At 42.7% G+C, this 20,466-nt stretch overlaps 1 protein-coding gene across 1 annotated transcript; it reads right to left on the bottom strand.

Moving 5' to 3' along the window:
* Positions 1 to 298: 298 nt before the first annotated feature.
* Positions 299 to 19,156, bottom strand: vaspb (vasodilator stimulated phosphoprotein b). The gene is made up of 14 exons (XM_030765956.1): positions 18,733 to 19,156; positions 8,581 to 8,752; positions 6,704 to 6,884; positions 6,527 to 6,593; positions 5,044 to 5,141; positions 4,402 to 4,637; positions 4,078 to 4,181; positions 3,665 to 3,722; positions 2,785 to 2,812; positions 2,587 to 2,629; positions 2,199 to 2,252; positions 1,212 to 1,281; positions 1,024 to 1,081; positions 299 to 866 (listed from the first exon to the last, which is right to left on the bottom strand). The coding sequence occupies exons 1-14, from the start codon at positions 18,735 to 18,737 to the stop codon at positions 829 to 831; spliced, it is 1,212 nt and encodes a 403-aa protein (XP_030621816.1). The 5' UTR covers positions 18,738 to 19,156; the 3' UTR covers positions 299 to 828.
* Between the last annotated feature and the right edge of the window lie 1,310 nt (positions 19,157 to 20,466).

The following is a 20,466-nucleotide window of genomic DNA, read 5'->3' on the forward strand; positions in this document are numbered from 1 at the left end:
AAACATGCAGCAGACACGGAGTGGCAAACACACACACACATTCACACACACATGTAATCAGAACATCATTCCCTTTTCATTCTACACTCCCCCACTCCTTGGCATTTCATTGCAACTCTTATATTCATTGTTGTGTGTGTGTGTGTGTGTGTCCTCAGAGGGGACGCTGGTCTGAAACACAGTCTTTCTCTCAGTGATCTGTGTGTGTGTGTGTGTATGTGTAAATATACACATATATATATATATATATATATATATATATATATATATATATATGCGTCATGGATCTCAACTCTTCAGTCTGACTGATAAGATGTAATCCACATCTGGCTGCATCCCCAGCTGCTGTGTCCCTCTGTGGGCAGTGGCATAGCCTGCAGCCGTGCCCTGTCATGCTCCTGGGTCTTCACAAAGCCGCGCATGCTAGCATGATGCCGTTACAGTAATTGGGATGAATGATATGCTGTATTCCCTGAATATGGTCAAATTTCAGCAAGAACTGGTGCTTATGACAAAATCGTTAACAGCTTAATGCAGCTGGGGTCAGGAGAAGAAGGGATATGTGCTTGATTCCGATGATGTGAGGCTAAAAGACGAGTATGACGAGACAGATGAGAAGAAAAGAGAAGAAAGAAATGGCAGCAGATCAGCTGGATATGACTGAACCTCATTATGGGTTGAGGGATTGTGGGTAAATGTCCCTGGATACTTGGCGAGAATGTGTGCATGTGCATGTATGTGTATGTGTTTGTGTGTGTACACAAGATGGGGAAATCCCTGCGCTACTCAGAAAAGGAAGGACATCCCTTCTCATCCATTGCTGTGAGACTATGTGGATCCTCTCTTCTGTAACTCCTGGATAAATGCTGTGGAGAGAGAAGAGGTGTATAGCACCGCAAAGTGTACCATATACATGTGCTCTGTTCCTTTTACTCATTCAAGTAATTCCCATAATAGTTCAACCCAGTAAATGGAGAACATTGTGATTAAACGTGTGGTAGCAGAATTGAGTGATTTCCTCACCTCCAATGATTTCGTCTTTGACTTTCTGCAGCTCTTTTCTCACCTCCTCCAGCAGCTCCTACAGACAGAACACACACACAGATGCACAAACACACTTTTCAGATACATTTCGATGAATATTCTCTCTTCAAACATCTGCATATTTTGGATATAACAATTTGTAGGACTCGAGTAGTGCTGAGTTTCACCTGTTTAATTCTCTCCATCTCTGACTCCTCTCCACTCTCTGTCTCGTTTGAGAGACCCCCTTGCTTCATCCTATAAAAATGCACAAAGGGATTAAGTGAAAAAAGACTGGAGGAGTATGCAAGAGGGAGCGAAGAAAAGAACAAAAGAAAGAGGGTGGTCAGTAAGTGAAAGGATATAATTATAATGCCAAACTGTAAGAAGGAATGTCAGAACACACCTCATGTCTAACACCATGACAACTGTACAACCCATCACCATGATAATGGTAATAATGTCCAAAAATCACCACTCAAAGACATTTCTCTGTAGAAAGCAGCCCACATCCCCATCTACAGTTAGATGCCATTCGATCATGCCACCAAGGGAGGGAAATATTCCACATTCAGATAGCTATCAGAAATGAAGAAGAATTAAAAAAATTTATGGTTTGTTTTTGAGACTTATGTCAAGGTTTCGAGGAACATTGTGTCAGCACAAGAGTTCAATGAGGTGTAAGAAGCACATGACGGAAATATTTAACAGAGATCCCTCTGGTGGACACTTTTGGAACTGCAACAAAATCCAAACATTCAAACAAGCCACACCAGCACTGACCATACCACTGAATAACCTGGAGACAGCCAATGAAAGCAGAAGTCAATAATCCCCACAGAACAACAGCAGACTCCAGTAATTTACACGCTGTGGCTAATAGATTTTTACGTGACCTAGAAAGACTGCTATCAGTATATGTATAAGCTCCTGCATGCATGCAGATCAGTATAAATATCCTCAAGATCGTAGAGTAGCGAAATCACCTGTACACTAGCATTAAGGAGCCACAGTCTTGCTTACAGAGAATGTTTGTGTGTGTGTGTGTGTGTGTTTGTGAGTGTGTGTGTGTGTGTGTGTGTGTGTGTGTGTGTGTGTGTGTAGGTGTACAAGCCGGGGCTGTGGCCACGCTACTGTGGCTCAAGGGCAAGAAGCGCGAGCTAAGAGAGAGCTACCTGAGAGAGGGAGAGGGGGAGAGGGAATCCATGCTCCTGGGCACTGAGTTATTCCTGTTTGAGACAAATACATATGCATTCTACTTCTGACTAGGGCTACACAAGACACCACTCACTTTCTGTCTCATATCTACTTTTAACCGAGATCAACAGCCCCAGTCTAATGCACACACATCCACAGTTTAAAAGCTGCATCCCTCCTACATGGTCCACTTTTATGTTCCTTCCTTCCTTCATTCATTCATTCATTCATACATTCATACATATATTCATTCAACAACTAAAGCTAAAATAGGGGAATATTATGCAATCTTAAACAAACTGACTCTAGTCATGGTACACACACACACACACACACACACACACACAGGATTATGCAGACTCCCACCTGGGAATGGTTGCTGACTTCTCCCATGGTCTCCTTATTGTGTCTGTGATGGACAAGAGACAGAAACACGTTAGCCAGAAACAAACAAATTTAAACATTTAAAAAATATATTGATAAATACACAGTAATGTTCACAAACAAACACAGGAAACACACACACACACACACATACACACACACACTTCTAGCTGTTCTCACCACTTTGGCCTGCGGTGTCTGAGTCATCCTAATGACAGTCGGGTGGAAGAAGAAGTGCATGAGAGGGAAAGAGAGAGAAATGATACAAACAGACTGACAAGGGAAAAAATTACTTTTCATAATTAATGTACTCTGCAGTCGATATGCATAGCAGCAGTGCTGGAGGGAATGTCAATAATGTGAGAAAAGATATAATTTCCCTTTCATGATTCAGAGCATAATTTCATGGACAGGACCTATCATAATCGACACCACATATGGGTGATGGAACCAAACTACTGCTGGTTTCCTGTTTATGCCACCTGTGAAACTGAAGTGCACTGTTGTACCCCAGAAAATAGCCTCTTGCTATAGATACTTTCTCCTTATAAAGTAAAGTAGTAATGCCCTTTCCAGCTGCCTCCAGAGGCATCCCCCTCTATCCCGGGGATGACGTCACAAGGGCTCATCTAGTTCTCAGGAAGGGGACAGCCATAAAGTAAACCTGACACTGTCTGTTCTGTGTTTTAGATTAGAGTTCCCGGCATCATCAATGTAACTATCTGTGTAGAAGTTATTCATCTCTGTCTACATCATGACTGACTGATTTATGCTGACTGTACTGTCTGTCTGGTATACATACAATGCCTTTTTGACTGTCAGGCCATCACTTCTTGATCCTATGCTTGAGGTGGCTCCCTGCGCAGGTTGTAAGCTGAAATAAACTTCAACTCCTTGACTTTGGCTCCCTGGTCCCTCTACAACTGTTCGTGTTACAATTCAGAATCCATCATGTGCCCTTCACTGTGAACTGTAGTGAAGAACGCGATCATTCTGACTCTAAAAAATGACTGTGAAACAATGTATTTATGCAAAAGGTCCAGGATGTGTCTGTGCTTACATTACTGGGCTCCTCTGCCTTTGCGGGCACCTTCTCTCCTTTATCTGCAGCTTTTCTCCTGAACAGTTGGACACAGACACACAACAATGAGTCTTTGATACTTTTCAATATCAAAATCATCATGCAGGGCACTTGCAGATAAGTGGAGTAAACAAAATCTAAATCAAGAATCTGCTTACGAAATGACAGGCCTAACGATGCTGGAAAACTCCAAATGAACCAACCAAACAGATCTGAGCAAATCAGCTCCTTTCATTATTTATTTGATCTCTTATGCAAGTTTTGTTTCTCATGTAATGTCTATCAAATAAGAGAAACACTTACAGATCGTTCTAAATAAGGGTCACTCAGAGTGGAGACACATATAGACCTCCATGGGCATTCAAATGGCAGTGCCCTTTTGACTTACTCACCGTCGTGCAAGTATGGCACTCATTTCACCCATCAGATCCCCTCCTCCAGCTGGCAAGGAACCACTGCTGCGACTGGCATCTGGCTTGGCAGTGCCACTGTCCTCCTGTAAGGGGCAGTAGAGTGACAAACACCTTTTACATATAGGGAAAATGTTTAGAAACATAAAACAAAGTAAATTTCAGTTGATATGAGCATATATTTTGTATGCTTGGACAGACTTGGTCACTTATCAGTTTATCCCTCTTTCTATTTTCTTTATGAAGTTCACCTCCTTTTTCCTGTACCTCCCTTTCTCTCCCTCTCTCTATATATATCTTTATTACCTTAGGCACTTTGCGAAGTTTGGCTCCCGCCAGAGCAGCAGCAAGACCTCCTCCTCCTCCACCTCCTCCTCCTCCTCCTCCTGAGGCAGGCAGTGGAGGCGCAGGAGGAGGACCACCCGACGAAGGAGGACCACCCAGTGGAGGGGGTCCCGGGGGTGGAGGAGGTCCAGGGGGAGGTGGGGGCCCAGGGGGAGCTGGAGGGCCTCCAGGGGCCAAAAGTGGAGCAGGGGGAACAGCTGTCGCAGAACAACAGAAGAGAGTCAGTGTATCCGAACAATGACGACAGCCGCTCTTTCCCGACAGTTCGGTCGGTTTGACATGACAAGTGGCTCACGAGCCTATCAGACCGGCTGACGGTGCGCAGACTGTCAGTGAGTGTAAGTGAGTGCATGACTGACCAGGACAGACTGATTGAATGAAGACGACTAAAGGATGGTGTTCACTGAATTCTGATGTTCTGTCACACTTCATTAAATTCTCTCAAATGTGCAGAGCTTTCTGTCACACTGTAGCACACCTAATGTATATCACTGACTACTCATCCAGAACACTACTTTGGGGGAAAAAATGAGAGAATGACATACAACTGCTTGGATGGGCTCAATTAACCATCATGAAAGAAGGAATGTATTAGACACTGACCAGCAGCAGCCTGTCGCTCTCTCTCCAGTCTCTCTCGCTCCTGTCTTTCTCTTTCTTGTCTCTCTCTCTCTTGTTGTTCAATTCTCTGCTGCTCTAATCTAGAGAGATCAAATGCACACAGATTAGGATGAACAGAAAAACAAACAAACAAACAAAAGGCTGACATAATCACATGCACATAAACACATGCCTCTGTGCATGAACACTGCTCTGCAACAGCTCTACCAGCCCCATAATGACAAGCTTCATGTCAAGTCAAGTAACCCATAAAAACATACTGAATATTTCAGTCAAGTAGAAGCATGAGTCAGCCAGCTCCAGTCGGGCATTTTATCAAGGTAACCATAACAACAGAGGCAGCAAAACTGTGTGTATGAGTATTAAACTCCAGGTATTGAAAGTGTGTCCATTTTGAAAACACAGCCCTGTCCTGTTACAGGGAAAAACAACAATGATAAAAACAAAACAAAAACAATAGTCACAAATCACCGAATCATAGTTCCATGAACAATACATATGGGTATTTAGGCTGTAGTATGCAAAATGATTATATCCATTTACTGTGTGGCAATAATATGCGTGTGCACAGAATTACTGCCTCTGACATATGTTCATTCGGAGAGCAGAGTTTAATTGTCTAGATGGGTGTATAAATGTGAATTCTTTCATTCTTTGCATCATTCTCTTTCTCATTCCTTTCTCAGAGCTAGGCTGACTGGTCTGCTCAGCTCTGATCAGTGGTGATGCAGAGTAACATTACACACTGGCCCAGGTCGATCGCCCTGACAAGTGGAGAACTGCCAAGAAATCAATTAGGGGAAAAGAAGAAGGGACAACAAAGACTGCTCTCCAATCAGTGCCCATGTCTGAGCATGTTTCTCTGGCTCTCAGAACAGACAGACTGTCATGTTTCCCAGTCAGAAACTCTATCCTCATTATTTGACACTATCCTAATGTAAAAGACATCACAACACAATTGAAATTTCCAGTTTAAATGTGGGGTCAAATGGTCAGAGAGGAAAAGGCAGAAAAAAAAGTAGATAAAGAAGGGAGAGAGAAAAGGGAGATTAAGTGGAAGAAGGGATTTAAACAACACAAGTCTTGACTCTTGCTTTTGACCTTTCACCTCTGGGCCTGACAAAGAGCTAAAGACAGCAACGATAATGCCAGCAAATCCTTTGATAGCATCTGCCTCCCTCCGTGTGTGTGTGTGTGTGTGTGTGTGTGTGTGTGCGTGCGCGTGTGTGTGTGTGTGCGTGTGTGTGAGAGAGTGTGTGTGTGTGTGTGGAGAGAGAGACTCTGACATATATTCAGAAACAGACATATTCATTCAACTGACAACTACAGAGTTCAGCTGGGCAGATTAGGCCTGTCATCTGTCTGAACACCAGAAAGACCACAAAGATATCAACTCACACTCCCACCTGGAACATACAGCCCCCTTAACAGACACACACAGACACAGACAGACATACACACACACCTTCTCTGCTGTTCCAGCTCCTCTGGCGATGGTCCATTTGACACTGGCCGGGTGAGGGAGGAGTACCCTTGAAACAAAGCATTAATAATGTTATTTTCATCTGGGACTCTCACAGAGTTCAGTGTAGTTTTTATTTTGTCTGTTTTATTTTGTGTGCGAGTGTTTGTGTGTCATTACCTGTGTCAGGCATGGAGTTGAGGACATCCAGAGCATGCATCATGCCATTAGCAAACAAAGCTGCGTCTTCTTTACTGCCAAAGTTCAGTCCCCAAACCTGCCGCGCATCTCGCCACTGGTGAAAATTGGGTGTGGCCTGGTTGTACTTTAGCCCTCTCACGATTGGACAATTTATCACCACCTACAGGAAAAAGAGCACATTTCTCAAAACATGCCTTGATACATGGTCACATCCATATGAGTCTCCAATAAATTAATATGACTTGTCCACACAATGATGCCTATTGTCACACCAGCTGTCTGCCTAAATAACAGATTTTGTTGGCCAGACCACCTCTTCCTCAGTGGAGAGCTGATGATTTCAGTGTGTTTCACCTCAGTGTAACAACCTGTGTGAGAGGTATTTCAGATTACAGAAAATGCAGTATTTCTCTCAGCACAGAAGTATTTCTCTCAGCACGAGCAGTCACCGTTTCATTTGAAACAGCACATAGTGATACGTCATATTCACCTGGTCACTGAAACATTGCCACTTAACTGGACTGTATTACATGTATATACAGCATTTGCTAAAAAAAAAAAAAAAAGAAAAAAAAAAAGCATACACATGATGCGTAAGCATGCTGCCACCATTTGTATAAAAAGCTGTGTTCTTGGTGAACCCTAACCTGTTGCTCATCACTTTGAAATATCTGTCAAGTTCTGTAAATGTTACAGAAATCCTGTAATGGAGCTTTACAGGTCTGTCTGTTCTGCACCAGTTTGGTCATGACAGAGTGCAGTTATTATGTCCAGCAGGTGGTGCCACTATTGTGTCAGTACTGGGACAGGCCTGCCTATCGCAAATGTCTGCACATGTCGAGAGCTCTGTGTGTGTGTGTGTGTGTGTGTGTGTGTGCGCGTGCCCGCTCGCTCCATGTGAATGTGCTGACGCCTCACTTCTCTGTTTGTTTTACAACCCTGAATGCCAGAGAACAGAGGAGAGAGCCAACATCCAAAACAAGATGAGTTGAACTCAGGCAGTCAGTCACCCTGACACAGCACAGCCGCTGACCAGTTAAAATAAGGACACAGAGAGTGAGTGAGAGAGAAGGCGAGAGGGATCTAAAAATGTAAAAGAACAGATCAGCAACAAGAAAGAGAGCAGTAAAAACAGGGTGTGAAGATAAGAGAGAAGAAAGAGAGCAAGGCATGACACTACCAGAGAAAGGAAGTCTGGGACGAAAGACACCAAGAGAGACGTCCAGTCGTTGGCAGAGCGTCTGAATGAGGAAACACAGATCTACAGGCAGACAGAGGCAGAGAATGTGGAGAGGGAGAGATGTGGTGAAGGGGGGAACAACCTCCTTTAATTGTTACAGGAAATGGTTGAGCTTTCCAACAATCTCTCAGGAAAGGACATCCACTTTGAGATATATCTCTGGGGAACATGTGCATGTGTGTATTTGGATAAAGGAGCGGGTGAAAGAGGGAGAGAAAGAAAAAGTCATATGGGGGAGACACAGAGAAAGGAGGGAAGGAGAGAGACAAGGTGGTATGTAGTTTAAGCAATAAGCATGAATGGAAATTGGGAGAAATGAGAGAATATGGCACAGACTAAGAGAGGTGAGAAGAGATAATTGGACCAAGCTGAGAGATGTTATTTAAAGAAAAGACACCGACAATGCAAATTCTCCCTTAAAAGGAATGAGGAGGGAAGCGCTACAGCTTCCCTTAGAAATCCAAAAACTCAGTGTAGTTTCGCTTTCAGATTAGCAGTCAGACATTTACGTCTAACAGACACCCACCCAGACATATACGCAGAGAGACACAGACACACACACGCACACGCACAGGCACAGGCACAGGCACAGACAGACACATAGACAGACAGACACCTGTTGATCGGTTTGCATCTTGCGGCCCACCACTCTGAAGGCGTTGTTGCTGGGGTTGTGGTAGATCTGCACCCTGCTGAAGCACTGAGGCCCCGTGCCTGCCGGGAGCCACTTCTTATTGGCATCATCATAGACCATCACCGTGGCACGTGCCTGGCAAATACTCGACTCACTGAGGGCAAAAGAGAGAGACAGACAGATAAGATAGATTAAAATACACAGTTCAGCTGTCCTGCAGGACAGAAGGTACAAACTTTGCAGATTTTTCTATTTTATGACAATAGTTATGCATAGATCACTGCAGGATAGACAGCCTGCTCAGAGTAAGCTTTAACTTAACCAGTCACCAGCTCACTTAGAATAAACACAAGCAAGTGATGATGCACTCAATCCAATCTCTCACACAGTTAATGGAATGAAAGATTAACACAAGAGTTTACAGACACATTCACTCAGGTGTTCAAAGGTATCTGTAAGAGCAAGGAAAAACAGAACTGAGGAGAGAGTGAGGACAGAGTGAGAGAGGAGTGAGGTAGAGAGTAATGTAGCAAGAGAGAGAGAGAGAGAGAGACAGCAATGTGCAAATTAGAAGAAGAAATCTGTCAGCACCAAAACGAGTTGAGTGGCGAGCAGCGATGCAGCCAGACAAAGCCAGGAAGTGCTCGTGTGTTCCGGTACTCAGGAGTGCATGCAGGAGAAAGAGCAGGTTCTAGAACCTCCCACCTGCACACCACCTCTATTTTCTCTTTCTCTCTCTCTGCCACACAGACACAGACACTTAGCTTATGTGAAAGAATGAAAGGGAAATCCTCTCAAAAACTAGCACACACCTCCTCAGATAACACAGGAGCCTAAAAACACATTTAAATTCAGGCAGTCACAGACCTGTCATAAGAAGCTCCTCAAATTCTGATGGAAGCTCTCCTTCTGCTATACTTCTATAACACATCCACACACAGAGACACAGGGGATGGCACACCGAAAGACCAGGGAAGATGACACAGGAACCTCTGTGTACTTCATACTCTGGCTCTACTTTAGAGGCCAGATCTCCAGAGAAAGACCCCAAACACAAGCGAATCACATAAACCTTCCTGTTCTGACATAATGTTTACATTCCTGAACATGCCGGTTTGGTCAAAACTGCTTTATGGTCACACTCACTGCATACTATCAGGCTGACTCGGTTAATACCAGACTAGTTTCGCTCTGAGAGTAAGATAGGGAGAGAGAGAGAGAGAGAGAGAGAGTGGGGGGCTGAAGGATATGAATGGGCATTACACATGACTCTTGAAAGCACTCCTCTAACCTGTCATACTTTATTCCTTCTTCTTTTTCTTCCTACTCCTTTTCTATCTCTCTCTCTCTCCCCCCTGCCCCAGACTATGATTCAATCTCCCACTTCCCATGACAATGCTCCATAGCCACAACCCACTTCCTGCATCCACTACTGCCTAATAAGGACTGATGTACTGCTGGAACAGCGTATGCAAGGACACACACACACACACACACACACACACACACACATACTTTTAAACTGTACTTAAGCCCAGATGTTGGTGACTACAGGCTGGGGGAGCTTAAACTAATCAGATGGAGGAAAAATGAGAAAAGGGATGAAAGAAATGATAGAAGGATAAAAAAAAGTCAGGTTATGAAGATGGGGGGGGGGGGGGTGGTAAGAATCTGTCCATGTGAGATGAAGGACCAGGACACTGTGTTACTGGGAAACGGATGAATTTTTAATAGCAGAGTGAATACTGTAACTGGGAGAGAAACCGAGAGTGTGGAGTGAATTATTAATGCCAAGAAAGTTAGATGCACACACACACTTTAAACTCACATGAGTGACTATGCACACTGGACATTTGCAGTTAGATAAATCACATGCATCACACACACTCCCTTTCACACTCTCAAACACACACTGAGGTTGATTCAGCATAGAGAGGCCATTACATGCCTGTTAACAAAACAAGTAATATTTTCCTGTAAAAATCATTAGATTATAAAAGTACAGGGAACAATAAATCTCATAATTCTATAAACTAAGTCTGACAAAACAAGTTTAAACAGCCCATTAAAATCGTAGGCATTCATAGACATGTCATAAATTCAGGACCATGTTATAAAAACAGCCCTTGTGATCAAGAGGCTAAGTCCCAAAATGTGAGGCAGGAAACAAAGTGTTCAAATCCAAATGGTAGTCAACACCTCTGACTGCGTGAAAGAAAAGGGTTTCTGACTAACGTGGAATTGATTGTGTAACCGTATCACCTAACCCAGGCTAACGCCCCAAGCATGTAATGGGAATAAACACAGAAGTACTCAGACAAGCCCAAATGTAAATAAAAGCATCTCAAGGCTTTCAAAAGTTGATGGAGGAGACTGGAATAGTTCCTGTCCTAAGAGCCAGAATGGCAGTCCTGTTTCAGTCACTTAGGAGTTAACAGGAAACTGCAGTCAAAGGCTGGGAGCACGCTCGAAGAAATGTCTGTATAAGGCTGTGTGCATAGCTGCCCTGAGAGTGGTAACAAGTAGAGTCAGGCCCACTAATCTTTTTCTCCCGGTCTTACTCTAAAACACTGTATCTCTCTTTCTCGCTCTTGTCTCTCTCTCGTGTACTGTTTACCTGGCCATTCTGAAACTTTGTGGTAAAAACAGATTTGGACACTCAAGCTGTTTCTTCAAAGCTTTAACAGACCGAGTCGAACCCCCGTTTATTGATCTTTTCCTCAGTTAAGATGCAACAGTAGATGGGGGATGGCTGATCTAATGGCAGATTAAGGGGAGAGACAGAGAGACAGAGAGAGAGCCAATGGGGGGGGGGGGGGGGGGGTGCAGCTCACACAGGAGGCAAATCTAAATTACAGGAGCAAAGTTAAACCGTGTCTCGACAAGCCAGTCCAGTCAAGAATGGAAAATAACTCAAGAGCTGACACGCGACATTCTGGAGGGTAAGAAAAAACAATACAAGGTAACCATAAATGAACCTGAGTCTTTTCATAACCAGAAGGCAACTGATCTTTCTGTCAACTGTCAATTCATGCTTACAAACATATATCTGAAGACTTTCTAAATGTGGGCCTCCACAAAAGTGATGTCTAAAGCCATAATGGAGTTTTAAGATGAGGTTCTAGACTGAGATCACCCTGTTTAAAATGTCTCTTTAGCCATAATGGTGCATCGGTAATGGTATATATAGTGGAAGGGATAATGAGCACTTAGTGCTTACTGAAACCATTCTAAGAACAGCATGAGAGCATGGCTATTTGTGACCTCATAGAGTCAAAGGCTCTCAGCCAATGGGTGGTGATTCTATATAACCAGAAAAGGGCCATTCAACATCCAGTCAAAACTCACGTATCTAGACTGGAGTGGAGACTGAAGATACAAAAATGTGGAACGGTCAACAACAGACTATTAAAAAACAACAAACACCAAAAAAAAAAAGACTTCAGATATAAAGTAAAGTCAATTTTACAACAGTGGACAAAGACTCATGTATTTTCATAAAATTGAAGCTTAAAAGAATTCTCTGTAATCATTTGGCTTTGAGAAATCACTCTCTGCAAGAACTGTACAAGGTAGAAAATCTGCATAGACCCAGTTGCTGAGGCCTGAACATGACAGTGGGATCCTAGTTTAGCACATAGGCACAGAGGGTTCTGGGTCTCCCTGTGCAGGCAGGATGCTGGTGAGTGCAGCTTGGTCACAGCTATTCTGAAGAACTGTTTTGTGGTCAGTTTTAGCTTTTGTCTGTAAGGTAAGGTAAGGTTCAGATATGGTGTTGTTACAATCAGTGACCTGGGAAAAGCATTAACAGGCAGCTTCTGTCTAAAGAGAGTGAAACCAGCGAGGCAAAGCCATGCTAATCGTTTTACAATTGCATGTTTGCTTCTCATAAATGAGCCAAAAGAGACATGGAGAGTTCAGTCACATTTAACGCCCCCCCCCCCCCCCCCCCCCCCCCCCCAGAGCTTTTCAGAACACTGTCACACATACGTCTTTTACTCGCCTTCCAGATTTAGCTGTTTGAATTGAGGCCTTCATATGCATAATGCATCGAAGGATATGTAATTCATGATGCAAACTACATGAGGGAAGTATGGATATGGTGACTCTGATAAACAGCCTGCAAAAAGACTCTCAGGAGGCATTTGAATACACTGAGTGCATTTGCATTTCCCTGCAAGTTTGGTTCTTTGTGATGGAAGTTGACACAACCAAAAGACTGAATCATGTTAGTTGTAGATTTCTGGTTGCTTTTCCTCACTCCAGGTTTGGTGACTTTCACCCTTTTCTCTTCTGTCTGTTCTCCTAACAGGTCCTAGCTTGCTGTTTTAGCTGCTGCAGGCTACAGCGTTTGCCATCGCAATCGGAAAGACTGTGTACGGCATGCAGATCATCCTAGCTATGTGTTCTCCCTTTTTGTCACTATTTATAAAGTTCCTTTTCTCTTTTTTTCATTCTCTCTCTCTCTGTCTCTCTGTGTAAGATCTTAATTATGTCAAGTGTTCTTTGTTGGACTGTGTTGAGAAGCCCTAAAAATAGTAACACATTGTATTGAACAACTTGTGCAAACAGAGAGACTGTTTCCCAAACATTAAGATCTTTAACGGCCTGACCACTTCACAAGGAAGAGAAAGGAACGAAGCACAGAATCTTTCCCTGCTGATCTAAGGCTGCCGTGTAGCAAGGCCATATGTGGACAGTCAAATAAAACAGAATGTTTCTCCCCTTGATTCCTTTTACAGGTTCAAGCACAACCTCACAGACAGAGACACTTCCCCAGAGAGGCATCCCTCAGACAGGCTGGTCTGCTGAGGAGCGCCGGGTGGGAGGGGGGGTTGGGGGTCGGATGATGAGACAGCAAATCCAATGTCTCTCTGCTGTCCTAACATGTTCCATTCTTCCCATCTTTAAAAAAAAAGAAAAGAAAACACCAGGGGCGCTTTGGTTTCATCATAAAAGGGATTGAGATGGAAATTTTTATATTGAATTCCTTTGGCGTTCATAATTCAGCTAATTCTTTCCTTTATTGGAGGTCCGCAGACGGGCAAGAAAAGCCTCTGGCATGGACACAACGACCATCCACGGAGCACAGACCAGACAAAGACACTTCACCCCGAAATGAATTTTATTTAATTTTACTCGGATGGAAGTCTTCTGGAGCTGTTCACAAATCCTTTGCCACTCTAACCTTGAAAGCATTCCGAAACCATATTCTCGTCTTACCTACACAACTCTAAAATACTCACATTCCAATTTTTAATAGGTTTATAAAAAAAAAAGGCAGATGAAAAAGTCCCATCATATGTGATAAGAAAACCAAATTAATAAAAAGGCATTCATCTATGGACAAAATGTGGCCAGCCTCCATTCAAACATGCTTACTGTGTTATTTCTGTCCACAGGGACGTCACACATATAAACAGGATTTACGCTACCCCAGCATGTTTCAGAGCGATATCCCCTGACTACCTCTCAATCAAAAAAAACATTTTACCACAGGCTCCATTAGACTGCATTATAACCACTCAGTGTCTAAGAGCACTGTCTCTGGCATTTCAGAGGACCATTCTTAGCTGAGTTCTTAGTCATTACGGCATCTGTTAGAAAAGACACGTATGGTTTCACCATCTCTGATTTTAACAAACCATATTTGGTTATCAGGCGAACTTTCAGAGCGGTTGCTCTGGGGCCAATATGACCGTTTGCATCTTTCACGTTTCGAGTTCTTTTTGGGTAATCAGTGCGAGAATGTTTAGCTGGGCCGCAGCTCTCCACAGCACGAATATTACAGGTTCAGCCAAGTTTTTTTTTTTTTTTTTTGAAAAAGCAGACTCAGCCATCATCTTTGAAGGTTAGGCTGTGGAATCGATTAAGGCCCATCTCCCGAGAGGATCCCTCATAACTTTAACTGTCAGCCTCTCCAAATCCACGTGAAGAAAAGAATGCTATAGGTGGGTAGAGGCATTCCGTGCCGGAGAATTCTGGAAGAGTCTGTGAGGACCGCTTTACGAAATGAAGAACTAAATGTTCCAAATGAACTTTTGTTTTGAAATATCCAGAGAGAGAGCATCAATCATCTGTGGGTGATTAACAATGCAGTCTTCATTTCAGCTCCCACCGAAACATAGCAGAGGAGCACAGCACAGTGGGCAGAATGCTGGGATGGTCAACACTATGGGTGTGCCACAGGGCAAGAAGGCAAAAGATATTTTTTTGGGTGAATGGTCCATGACCACCCAACTGTGGCTTCCTGTTTACCAACTGCACATTCAGCAGACCGAAGCTTACAATGACAGCAAGAAATAGATTCCAAAGTTTCTACTCTAACAGGGCAATGTAGGTTTGGATTTTGGGAGGCGTTAAAAAAAAAATCATCAATGTTTCCATTTTGTCAAGTCAAGACCTGTTAAGAAAAATAAAAGCAACCATTCAGATGGATTCTGCCAAGAATGAACAATAGAGGATTTTATGAATTATGTAACTCTTGTGGCAACTTGTGTCACTAATCCTGAGCTGGGGTTGCATTAAGATTCACTGGAAAACACTTGAGGAGTTTGGTGGACCAATTACAGAAGAGTTAAAGCATGGAAAAAGCTTCGTAAGAAGCCCAGTAATTTAACTAACCATTGTAGGGTGGGCAGAATGCCAAGCTTTTGCCAGCGCGCGAGGGCAATGAGGGCAAGCAGAAGTGCATGTATAAAGAACAGGGCTACATTGCTATTAAGTTGGTTTTTTTAAAATATCTAATGGAAATAAAAGTACAGGAAATGTCACAGGGACAGATGGGGTAATGGCCAGTTCAATTTTAGCTACTTCAGTTCCTCCTCAAAAATGTCCCCCTGGGACTTCCCAGGTTGCACTGTCACAGAAAGTCACATTTGGTGTTGAGTAATGCATCTCATTCTTCATCTCACAGTTGTTGATGTTCGGGGGAGTGTCTTGTTTTACGACACAGAACTATGATGATTAAATTTCAAAGGAACTTCCAGCAGGGTATCCTAGTCACTTATGGTTTAAAATACGGCATTTATAACTAAAACACTATCTAAAAAGGCTCAAATTGTTATGCTTATTCAAAGCAGATGCTCTGTCTCTATTTGAGAATTCAAGAACACTGATCAAATCAGTGCATTTTTAAGCTTGTTTGTAAATCCTGGGGACAACTTTGGTTTGTTCAGTCTGTGTCATACAAATTCAAACATGTGGATATATAGCGATGACAATAACCTCACAACTTAGTGTCTCGCCTTCATATCACAAGCAAGAGTAAGGTGTTTGTCTGCGGGTCATAAGGTCAACAGTAATCGGTGTGTAAGAACAGGAGACCTACATGCCTGCAGGCTCTGTTTCTTTTTCTTTACCAGTCTGGATCCCTGATGACTGGGAAGCTGAGCACAATATGACACACTCTGACACACTGAGCTTTAGGGCTTTGACATAGTGCTTAGACATAGTGCTTAGACATGATACATACCAGGTTTGGATCTATGGGACTAAAACTGAGGCCAGTTTAATGAATTAAAAGGCGAAGCGAATGCATGCTTCTGAGAGACACATTTCTCTTTTTGTGAGGTCTTGTTTCCAGTAGACCATTTCATTAGAAAAGGTATTTCCTAAGAAATGAACACCATTTCCAGCATTCCACCCATGGACTGACAGAAACCAGGTTAGACATGCCCAATCCTGAGTCTCCTCACCCAGATGACTCTGTTGGCTCTGACACAAGTGTCAGCAAAACAATAAAAACCCACTGACCTTAAACTGCAGATAGCTTGGTGTTCTAATACACACTGTTAACCTTTTAGTTACCTGCTCAGGTACTGCAAGAATTTAAGACAATTCTGCTAGCAATTTATGATCGATATATCTTATTAATCCAGAGAACAATCAATCAATCTTTTTGGAGATCAAGAAAATAATTCAGATTTCAGAGCAACAAGACTTGACGTTGCGTGTCCCACCACCAATAATCCACTTGACTGTGACTTCCTTATGCTGGAGCCATTTCTCAATTCTTAGCAAATGTAGTTGGTGCATAAATGAGTCAGCTGCCCTTTTGGATATTGCATTATTTGATACTCACTCTCTCAGATAATCAGGGACATAATGGACAAAATGGTGACAGTAAGTTGCGCATTTATATGCTCTCATAGCAACAAGCCTCAGGGAACGACAAAATGCACTTGGACAGTGCCAGGGCCCTACCCTGAAGCCTGGACTGCCATGGGGTTAATCTTTTTGATTCTGTAGACAAGTCACAGCAGGCACCAGCCTGATAACACAAGTGAGTCACAGCACTGACATTCATCAGAGCATGATGCACTTCCTGAGTGACAGACAGGACACACACAGGAATAACCTGACCAGAATGCCAAAATTCATGCCGTGTTTTGAATGAGGGTAATAAAAAACAAAACAAAACCAGAAAAAAACAAAACATGGTTTGACCTGTTCTTACTCAAACTCCTAGGTCAAACAGTCTTTAAATTAGAATTGTATGGTTGAGCCTGCACTATTGCTTATGGACTGCTGAAACATGTTGGGATTGCTGGGCTGCAGATTTGGACCATCTTTGTGACTGGGTCAGTTCAGGTTGCCAATTGTTGGACTGCCGAGTTCGACCAATCAAGCTGAGCTTTTGACCTACTCTATCACGCTCCGGTGTTGACATCTGCAAACGCGGTGCAGGACAATGCACTTGTAAATGTGACAACATTCCATTTTTTTCACCTATTATGCAAACCTGACCAGTGTGGTGAACCCTCTTTAGGAGGGCATGCATTTCAGCACCGCCGACAGAGCCCGTTTGAGTGGATAGAGCAACCAATACGTGTAACAATGGTTCTTTTCTCTCTTAACAAACTCAATAAACTGTAAACTGCCAGTCACGGATATTGAAAAGAAATTTGCATACTCTACGCTTTGGAAATCCACAAGGGACAAGCAGCATAAGAAATGGCTGACTGAAGTGAATGTGGTTACAGCTGCCTTTATCAGCCTTGCCTTTCGGCTTGAAATTGTACTCGGCGATAGTTTGATAAGGAACTTCTTGTACTGGATGACTGAGTTAAAAGGAATAATAAGAAAGAAAAGATCCAGGGTTTAGTATTTTTCACTAAGATTGTTCCATTTCTAACATCATAAACTAAGACTCTGTGCATTAAGGCGCTAGGTTCATTTCGTCTGAATTTGAGAAAAACAACATTCCAGGGATGGCAGGGCAAAGAACGGAGGCTTCAAAATAAGAAACTTCACAGGCTGCGACAGGATGTGGAATTCGCAGGCTTGAGTACTCCATAAATGGCGCAAATGTAGTTCCGGGTATAGCCCGGGCCAACTCCCAGAAGAGGGAGGAGGGATCACAAAGAGGGTAGCTACGTGGTGCAAAGTGCCAGGTAAGTCACTGTCACTTGACAGCTTACCTGGGGTTAAAACTACATACTGTACACAGAAATCCCACCTCATCCCCGAGTTTGTGTGAACATTGGTTCTTTCCCTTTGGTTCTGTACAATTTGCAGATTCCTCGGATAGAGTGAATCCAAAATTGTACAGCCTTCCTCTATGACCAACATTAATACATGCAACAAATGCAATTTCGCAAGCAAAACAACAGTGCAGCAATTCAACTTCCGTAAAATGCCAATCCTGAAATCCTAAAATTCGGCAACACTTTAAATGACTAAATCAACAAATAGTAGGAGAAACACTAAGACAACAAAACTTTGCAAGTGTCTGTCATTTCGACAGACAGTGCATGGATAATGGCAATCTCTCTCGCTTCTAAGAGCATTACAAAATCTCCGTCAACACATTCACATAATGCTACACTTGATTGGACACTTTGTATCCATAAATGCCTTTCGAGTCAGCCCCATTCACGCTTTGATGGTCTAAACACCAAAGGACTAAAAATACGAAACACAGACCGCACTTTCGCATTACTAGGCAATGAGACAAACCAACTGAAAAAAACCCTCCAGCTAAAAACTTGCGGCTATACCACACAATTATTTATAACGTCGCTCCGCGCGCATAGCCAGTGCAATAGAAACCGTGTAGTGTAGCCTACTGTAGCTGTTTCCCAAACAACATGAGCACAAAAGCGTAGACAAATCTCATTTGACCCGCTTTACCTCATTGTTCGGTGAGAGTGCAGATCCTTCCCGTCGTTGAGTTGTCGGCTTCAGATTTAAGCCCACAGTAACAAAGAAAAAAAACAAAATTAAAATCTACGTTATCGATGTACGACTCATCTATCGCCCCACAAAGGGGTATGAGTTTATCAAGGGGCGAGAACACCTCTTCGATTTCCTGGTTTGGGAGAGAGGGGGTGGAAGAGTGGATATAGTTGTGGAGCGGGCTTGTCAACTCCAATCAGTAACCCGGGCTCATCTTTCTTCTCATTAGATACCAGAAAACTAAGCACAAAATTGCGCACGGTTTCCACTACTGCATTTTCTGCTCTTATGCATACGTTTGATAATCACTCAAAAGTGCGAATCCCTGTTAATTTTCGACAGTCCTCCGAAGCTCTGGACCGTTTAGATTGATTCGCGACCGAAGCCCAACCTGCCTCGCGCAACACCAAGTAAGCTTTCATTCCTGTCTCACCCCCTCCCTCCTGTGTTGAAAAAAGAAAAATCCACTCCGCCTTTCCCTAGCGGCTGAACGCCATAATTCCAATCCCGGTTTAAAAGGGTAACGCTTTGGTGGTGGGGACGGTTTTAAAAGGGCAATTTAAGAAATACTATAGTTTTCAATGGTAGAATTACACTCGATTATTATGAAGCGGAAAAAAAATCATAAAAATAAAAAAAGTATGTTGAAATTAACTATTATATTACATCTTCTCTTCATCATTTCCACAATCAGAAACATTTAGAAAATGATTAATTTATTGTAATTTGCACCATGAGTAACCACATTGCTAAATGCACTTTGATGGTCAGTCCAAATGATTATGGCCAGTACAACTAATATTCCATAAAATAGAACCCCAGTGTTTACATTAGATGTTAGCTACCTGTATTATGGACTACTGATCTGATAATAATTTCTGCTAACATAATTTATCAACTCAATCCACCAGAGAAAAGCAGGGGAGAAAAAGTTGGCTTGAACATTGTCTCACTGTGTAGGTGTAACATACAGCATTCCCAAAGCACAATGATTTTCTTTCTTAAATAGATAAAGGATTGCACTCAAGCAAGAGAGGGAAGGCTGTTTTAGCATGTGTATCACATCGGTCAGCAATGTGAGTCTTGGATCTTTCCTACATATGAATAGGAGAGAAAGAGAGAGAGAGAGAGAGAATCACTGAACATTTCACTGCACACTAAAGTGTGGAGGGTTCCAACTCAATCACAAAATATAGCAGAGTTCTAAAAACAACTGAAACTGTTTTAGATATAAAAGGTGACTTCTCTTTTTTCCATTGTTTCCATTCATTTGTCCAACTTGTCCCTTGACTGTTCTGTGAGCTTTAATCAGTCATGTGGCTGACCGAAGCATTGCGCTTTAAAACAATAAATTTGAAAATGTAAACTTTTTTAAGCAATTATGTAAGCTTTTGTTAATTACATAATCCGATTTCCACCATTCATGCATGTTTTAATCAGGCTCAGAGAGGAGAAGGATGGCTGTTGATAGTGAAGCATAAAAGCAAAGAGGAAAGGGAAAGAGAGAAATGTGTATCTCTGAAAGAGTAAAGAGGTATGTGATATATAGCTGACTGTGCTGAAATTTATCTCACCACAAAAGAAAACTGGAGAGTTGTAATTTTAAGTATACCCCTCCTCCAATGGGCTGCTTTTACAGGCTCTCTCTCCAGCTCTGCTTGGCTGGCATAGGTTCCACACACTCTGCAG

The sequence above is a fragment of the Chanos chanos genome, chromosome 2, assembly GCF_902362185.1.
Source record: "Chanos chanos chromosome 2, fChaCha1.1, whole genome shotgun sequence".
Taxonomy (NCBI): Eukaryota; Metazoa; Chordata; class Actinopteri; order Gonorynchiformes; family Chanidae; genus Chanos; species Chanos chanos.